This window comes from Chrysoperla carnea, chromosome 1 (genome assembly GCF_905475395.1).
Source record: "Chrysoperla carnea chromosome 1, inChrCarn1.1, whole genome shotgun sequence".
NCBI classification, from domain to species: domain Eukaryota; kingdom Metazoa; phylum Arthropoda; class Insecta; order Neuroptera; family Chrysopidae; genus Chrysoperla; species Chrysoperla carnea.
Window position 1 is genome coordinate 51707031 of NC_058337.1, and position 7730 is coordinate 51714760.

The window sequence follows — 7730 nt, forward strand, 5'->3', positions numbered from 1 at the left end:
CTGGTGATAGGAAACAAAACAACAAAGCATATCGATATGTCATTTAAGAACATAGTCCGCGTTCAGAAGAAAAAACGCAAAAAATATACCCAGTTATCACAATGCCAATTCAAATTAGTAAATCTGAGCACTTTGTATTATTACCTAATTATTGCTTAAACTAAATTATAAAGTCCCTCTTCTTTGTTCCAATTGTACAAACTTTTCAATTTTAATTAATAATCCAAAATGACGCCACTGATTTATAAAAAATAATAGAATGAATATCAATTGATTGAATCTTCTGAATGCGGCCAGTCCTTTGTACAATAAATTTGGCGCGAATAAAGCATTTGTATACGAAGGTTAATGAGAAGTTGCTGTTGTTGACTTATTTTAATATTAAAGAAAAATTAAAATAAAATGAAGTGTATAATACCCGAAATCAGTTGGAATAATCGTGATCCTGTATTTAGCCTAGATATTCAACCAAAAGTTGATGAATTTACAAGATTAGCTACTGCAGGAAGTGATACACATATTGTGGTAAGTACCCGGTATCAATGTAAGAACAAGAGATATTTATTGATTGAAACTAATTAAATTAAATTAAATGTAGATATGGCATTTAACAGTTGATGAAAATGGTTCTATCAATATTGAACCGGCTGCTGACTTAAATAAACATCAAAAAGCTGTAAATGTGGTGAGATGGTCACCTTCTGGGGAACTATTAGCTGCTGGTGATGATGAATCGAATATCATATTATGGAAACAACGTCAAGATATTGATCAGACACCATGTTTTGAAAAAGATTTAGACGCAAATGAGACTAATAGTAAAAATGATGAAGAATATAAAGAGAATTGGTACATTTATAAAATATTACGAGGACATATGGATGATGTATATGATATATCATGGAGTCCTGATTCCAAACAACTGCTATCTGGATCTGTTGATAACACAGCAATTGTATGGAACATTACAAACAAAACAAAACACATTCTACAACCGAATCACAAAGGATTTGTTCAAGGTGTGTCATGGGATCCATTGAATCAATATTGTGCTACTTTAAGTAGTGATCGTGTATGTCGTGTGTTTGATTTAAATACGAAACGTATGATTTCCAAGAGTAGCAAAGGTACATTACCATTCAACGAAACGAGTCCATTACATGGTCAAACTTGTAGATTGTATCATGATGATACATTGAAATCGTATTTTAGACGATTAACATTCTCACCAGATGGTAAGCTGTTAATAGCCCCAGCTGGCTCTGTTGAATCTGAACATTGTCCAAAGAAGATATATTTTACATACGTTTACACAAGATATTCATTTAAACAGTAAGTTTCTAAATATGTTATAAAGTATTAATTACAATTACAGTTGTTCAATTACAGAATGTCTAGCGATTAGGATAGTAAATTTTGATGCGTTTTAGATGTAATGTGAGCTTCATTAGGCATTATAAATCATTTTCGTTTTTAGAAATTGTTACTCAATTCATTTCAAGACACTCAAACTTAAACCGAACTCTAAGCACAATAATCTGAAAATTGCGATTTTTTGAGCTAAATAAAAGTTTTCCGGAATAATTTTAAAATATTAATTTTTGCTGATAACCTGTATTAAACAATTTGATATTCGGAAAAAATTGAATTTGATGAAAAATTGAATAAGTTGTTCTAATTGATCACAAATTTCTTATTGTTGATGAAACAAACAACTTTAATTTTTCCTATATTGTGAGTGAAATATCCATCTTCAGAGTGTTAAGAGGCTTGGAAAAGCCTCTGAAATAGGAGTTCTGAGATTCTCGAAATGTTAGTCAATTGTAGTATTGGTCTCGGAAAATGAAAAACAAAAAAAATATCTCAAGATTGAGCTTTGAAAGAATGATTCTTAATCGATCTGTCGGAATCTATACATTCAACACCAACTCAAGTACAATTTTTGAATTTAAGGGTCGATTTATCTTAATAAATGTTTTTTTCAGAATTTGACATGACCAATTTTGCTCGGAATTTCACTTTAAGTTTATAACATTTTCATCATTTCAACTCGCTATCTATTTTTGTTTTCGAGTTATCGATTTAACAGACAGATGTACCAAAACTTTGTTTCCACAATATCGACATTTCTGATCTATTTTTTTTTTTTCATAAGATCGATATTTCTATTCTAAGTGCCAATAACTTAATAATCTAATATAACTCTCGTAGGCCACGAGCATATTAAATTGATGAATACCAATTTTCAATCCGTACTTTTTTTTCAAACCCTTATATATCGAAAACGGTGAGATTTGGTGAAAATTATCAAGAGTCAAATAATGCTTAGAATCATTCAAAATTATAATATCTAATAACTTTTAAAAAAAATTTTTAAATGCTTATATCTCGAAAACGGTGAGTTTTGATAGAATCGTCCAAAATAGGTAAATCCAATAGTTTTTTTGGCTCCCATAAAAAACTTTTGACGCGGAGTCGATTCCTGAGACAGATTGTTTTTTCACTTTTATTTCCTCGATTAATATCAAAATTTCTGAAGTCTTGCTTAATTTAATAACTATTGGCCGTAGAATGGAGAAATTTTTGAATTAGCACTGATATAACGTCTAGTTTGTGCATATTCCTTTTTGTTTGTTTGTATTGATATCGAAAATTTATAATATCGGAATTTTGGATTTAGTAGTGTTGTAACATTTACTTTTCGACTTACTCTTTTCATTGTAGGTACGGAGCTTTATTGAAAATTTTCGATTTTCGAAAAATCCTATTTTACTAGCCCCAGATTTATTTCGAATCCTCCCTTCTATCATCCAAAATTTGATTAATTATTTTCCTTTGTTTTTCAGACCAACATTAGCATTACCATCACCAGATCAATTTACAGTGGCTGTACGATGTTGTCCAATACTATTTGAATTACGTGCAGATGGTCCACAACCACCAATGATACCATTACCATATCGTATGATTATTGCTGTTGCATCACAAACAACAATTACATTCTATGATACACAGCAATGTGAACCATTTGCAACAATTACAAATATACATTATACACGAATCACAGACATAACATGGTCATCTAATGCACAAATTGTTGCTGTATCTTCAACGGATGGTTTTTGTTCATTAATTCTATTTAAATCACAAGAATTGGGTATACCATATAAACCACCACAACAAACAACTAGCAGTATTGAAATCGTAGATAATGAGACTGAAAAACAACCTAATCTTATGTCACCACCCGCAACGATGATGGATGTTGATATTGATAATAAAATCAAGGCATGTTGTATTGAGGAAGCATCACAAGATATTAAATTATATTTAGAAAGTGAAGACACCACTCAAGATACCATTGATAAAGATAATACTACAGAAACACTAAAGATGGACACTGATACTGATAATAATACTGAAGAGTGTCAGAAAAAAATTGATATTGATGAAGCTAATAATAAAAATACTGATAATGTTGCAAATAACAATAATAATGCTGGTAATGTTGAAGATAATTCTAAAAATACACAGAAGATGGACACTGATAATAACGTTGAAGGCAGTCATAAAGAAATTGTTAATGTTCCAGATAATACTAGAAATATTGAAAATGTTGAAAATAATAAAAATACTGACAATGTAGACGATAGCAATAAAAACGTCAATAATATTAAAGATAGTAATATTAATAATGATAAAAGTGATAAAGATAATACAAACATTGACAAAGTTGAAGATAACAAAAAAAATGATAATACTGAAGATGATACAAAGATGCAAATACAAAATGATAATACAGCTTCATCATCTGCGTCTGTAACCACACCAAAACCACCAAGGCGTGTTACATTTATAACATTGTCAAGTCCAAAAGGTAAAAGTAGAAAGAAAATATTGTAAGATAAGATGATATCTTGGAATAAATCCATTGCGATGTTGAGGAGAATGGTGGTGTTCAAGTGTTGATAGACGATAATATGAAATAAACGATACATTAAATATATATAAAATACTTTTTACACGAAAACATTGATTTTATTTATCATATCGAATATCAGTTGGATACGAAAATTTTCTTTTGTAAATAATCAATAAAATATTTTAAATTTTTTACAAAACCTTTCATTTCTTTCATAGTGTAACAAAATTCATATTTGTATTATGAAACTAAATTTTTACATTTATTATACCATGTTTATATGTAATATATATCAAGGCATACTAAGTTTAGCCCCAAGTTTGTAACGCTTAAAAATATTGAAGCTACGAACAAAATTTTGGTATAGGTGTTCATAAAATCACCTAATTAGTTCATTTTCAGTTCAGGACGTAAAAAGTGAGGAAGAGTTCGTAAATGAGCAACATAGGTCAATTGGGTCTTGAGTTCGTAGGACCCATTTTTATAAACCGTTAGAGGTAGAAGAGGAGTGACGGAGTTGGTTAGGTCTTAGACCAGATATCTACAGGGCCCGTGTTCTGTGTAAATTTTTTCATTTCTTTCAATTTTTGTAAATGAAAATGCGTAATGTGCGTTTTCCATTGAAGTGCCAACCTTTCACTCTATAGCATTTTAAATAGTATAATGTTGAGCTATTAAAAATATATGAGAGACTATGACTTATATAAAGTACATAAAAATTTGAAATAAATGTAAAAATTAGTTTCATTATAAAAATATGTAATTTCTAAGTGATACATTGTGTGTTCTGTATACACAAACATTAAAATAGAATAAACACACGAAGAGCTTACTTATAATTTGAATCACTTACATAGAATAGGAGTGACGCGAGTTGGCTACTACCGAGAGGATATCTAGAGGACCCGTGTTCGAGTCCCGGTTTCTGTGGAATTTTTTCGTTTCTTTCTATTTGTTCAAATACTAAAATTCGATTTATTCCGAGCTCGTTCTGTTTTTAAATAATATGTCAGCGTGCTATCCAGCAAAGTTTGACATTCCATTTCTATGTATGTATTTAAGATGACATGAGTACTGGTGATGCTTATCAGCATGATTTTGAAACCCCAATTAAGCAATTAATTAATATATTTAACGGACGTTATTTAGTTATTAAGTAATAATTAATTAATAATCAAGTAGATTTTTAAATGCCAAAGGAAACCAATTTAAAAAACATTTATAATTAAGAGAAAACTTATGAGAGTGGGCTTTATTTTATTGAACTGGATGGAACTGGGAGTGAGATTAAATGATTTTTTCAAAAATAAACACTTAATAAAAATATTGTTTTATTACGTGTACGAATACGTACAAAAGACATACGTTACATATATTATACATTTTGTAAAAAAAAAAGCAGTAATAGAATTCAACTCAACGTATTGCATAGCACCATACCACTATATTTCTAAAAATAAATTGTAGTAATAAAAACTGAGAAAAAAGAACTAAGGGTTAATTTATCTATTACTGCTTTACTGTTGAATTATTTACAAACATTAAAATTAATTATTAAATGTACTGTATTGTAAAATGTCATTTCATATGATTTTGTTCAATAGATATTGAGAGCATTCGTTATTCTACCGTCTATAATCATAATCTACTTGTTCACTTGTTCAGTCTTCTTTATTTTAATGTTTTTCAAAATATTTCTTTTTCTCAATTGGATTTGGTATTATCTGAAATATACATAATATCAATTATTATTATTAAATCTTTATCAATATATTATCATTTCATCAAGTTATAAGCAGCTAACTAGTCTACTGCATTCTAAAATATGAATAGCTACGATACGGAAAAGAGAGTTCGCGATGACCTAAGAAAATTATTTTTATACGAATCAGATCAAATTTCTGTATTTTTTGTAATTTGCTGAAGGGATTTTTGGGTCTTTAATACTGTAAATAATAAAAATATACGAAATTAATCTGATTGATTTTGCGATTGGGATACACGTTTCTGATTGATTGCATTGTAGAAATTACTCTGGGATATCATCTTTCATAGACTACTTTAGTTTACATTTCAGAAACAACTAATCTAATTATCAAAGAGAAACAATTTTTGTATTTATTGATTAAATTCGCACAATACAAATTTTCACAGCACACATTTTTGTTTCGGAATTTGATAAAATTGGTATATAAGGTAATTTGTTCCAAAAATAAAATAATAGGGTTCATTTATCGTTTGGGTGGGAGATTTTTCAGATATTGCGTGATATTTTATATGAAAAGCTTTTATTTCAGAGCCATTCCGGAGATTTTGCGATTTAATGACCCATTTTCGATTATGGATTAATTGAGATTGTTCCGAAATATAATTTCTCGTCTCCAATACGATTTAGTCGATATTTTAAAAGCTAAAAAAGGGCTATGGAGCAAAAACGGGCTAAATGTTTTGCTATCGAGCTCGAATTTGCTATGGAGCAAAAATTCAGTCAGCGTATACAGAACTGTAGTTTTGCTCCTAAAGGAATAACAAAAAATAATACTGTACCGTATCCTGTCCTGGTTTCCAGCCAGCTGGACACACTTCACCATGCTTATCAGTATATTGAAAAGCTTGTACCAATCGCAATGTCTCATCCACACTTCGTCCAACAGGCAAGTCGTTCATAGTAATTTGTCGTAAAATACCACGATTATCAATGATAAATAAACCGCGTAATGTATGTCCCAAGTCATCTAAATAAACTCCATACGATTGTGATATTTTGTGACTTAAATCTGATATGATTGGTATTTTGACATGTCCTAGACCACCTTCTTCACGTGGTGTATTCATCCAAGCTAAATGTGTGAAATGTGAGTCAACTGAACATGCCACGACAGTTGTGTTGATTGCTTCAAATTCATGTAAACGATCACTAAACGCTAATATTTCTGTTGGACACACAAATGTACTAAAAGAGCCAATATTTATTAATATTTTATTTAATACTAAGAGCATATTTTTCACTTACAAATCTAATGGATAAAAGAAGAACACTAAATATTTTCCCAAGAAATCAGATAGTTTCAATTGTTTGAATTCTCCATTTATAACAGCTGTTGCTTCCCAGGCAGGCGCTGGTCTTGAAACTGATTTAATTAATTATTAATAATTAAATAAAATGTAATTCAATGCACTTACTAACTGCTTTAGTCCATTGTAATTTATGATCAGTTCTTGCCGGGTCAGTTTCTTGTGGATAAACAGTTCCACCGGCGTATGAATAACATGTTTCACCTTCAGAACTATGTGCAACAGCATTTACTACATAATTGTTGTATTCAAATGATATAAAAAATAACAATTGGATGTAAAAAATTATGAATTTATTGAAATTCATCATACTTTTATTTAATAACTTTAATTTAATACGAACATACAAAATAAACTACACGATACGAATCCAGATAATAATTATTATAACTATTCAGTATTCAGTTTTCAGATAACTCTACTAACGGTTTAAAGTACTTTACAGATGTACAGATTTAGCTAAAGCCCGTTTTACAATACATTGTATGTCGCATAGGAAAATATATAACATTTTGGCTACGAGTCATTATAATACTTTAATGCAATGAGTAGTACCAATTTAAAAAAATGAAAAATTTACCTAAATTACAATAAATTGTTGTCAAATCATTACATTTTTATAGAAAAGTGCCAATGTATACATATATATATATATATATATATATATATATATATATATATATATATATATATATATATATATATATATATATATATATATATATATATATAT

The 7730-nt window shown here is 29.2% G+C and overlaps 2 protein-coding genes across 2 annotated transcripts; one reads left to right on the plus strand and one right to left on the minus strand.

Annotated features, from left to right (window-relative positions):
* The first annotated feature begins 280 nt into the window (after nucleotides 1-280).
* On the plus strand, nucleotides 281-4019 carry LOC123305757 (chromatin assembly factor 1 subunit B). Its single transcript, XM_044887572.1, has 3 exons — nucleotides 281-525; nucleotides 599-1332; nucleotides 2847-4019. Exons 1-3 carry the CDS (start codon nucleotides 403-405, stop codon nucleotides 3901-3903), a joined length of 1914 nt encoding a protein of 637 aa, XP_044743507.1. The 5' UTR covers nucleotides 281-402; the 3' UTR covers nucleotides 3904-4019.
* Nucleotides 4020-5229: 1210 nt separating this feature from the next.
* On the minus strand, nucleotides 5230-7424 carry LOC123305772 (peroxiredoxin-2-like). Its single transcript, XM_044887590.1, has 4 exons — nucleotides 7106-7424; nucleotides 6936-7053; nucleotides 6470-6875; nucleotides 5230-5646 (listed from the first exon to the last, which is right to left on the minus strand). The coding sequence occupies exons 1-4, from the start codon at nucleotides 7305-7307 to the stop codon at nucleotides 5599-5601; spliced, it is 774 nt and encodes a 257-aa protein (XP_044743525.1). The 5' UTR covers nucleotides 7308-7424; the 3' UTR covers nucleotides 5230-5598.
* Nucleotides 7425-7730: the final 306 nt, after the last annotated feature.

What these genes read in the sequence shown, in the direction of transcription:
- LOC123305757 (XM_044887572.1), top strand. Translation starts at nt 403, where the DNA reads ATGAAGTGTATAATACCCGAAATCAGTTGGAATAATCGTGATCCTGTA. An exon ending in GAAGTGATACACATATTGTG is followed by an intron (nt 526 to 598) that starts GTAAGTACCCGG and finishes AATTAAATGTAG; the next exon opens with ATATGGCATTTAACAGTTGA. An exon ending in ACAAGATATTCATTTAAACA is followed by an intron (nt 1,333 to 2,846) that starts GTAAGTTTCTAA and finishes TTTGTTTTTCAG; the next exon opens with ACCAACATTAGCATTACCAT.
- LOC123305772 (XM_044887590.1), bottom strand. Translation starts at nt 7,307, where the DNA reads ATGATGAATTTCAATAAATTCATAATTTTTTACATCCAATTGTTATTT. An exon ending in ACAATGGACTAAAGCAGTTA is followed by an intron (nt 7,054 to 7,105) that starts GTAAGTGCATTG and finishes TAATTAAATCAG; the next exon opens with TTTCAAGACCAGCGCCTGCC. An exon ending in GGAAACCAGGACAGGATACG is followed by an intron (nt 5,647 to 6,469) that starts GTACAGTATTAT and finishes TGTATATTTCAG; the next exon opens with ATAATACCAAATCCAATTGA.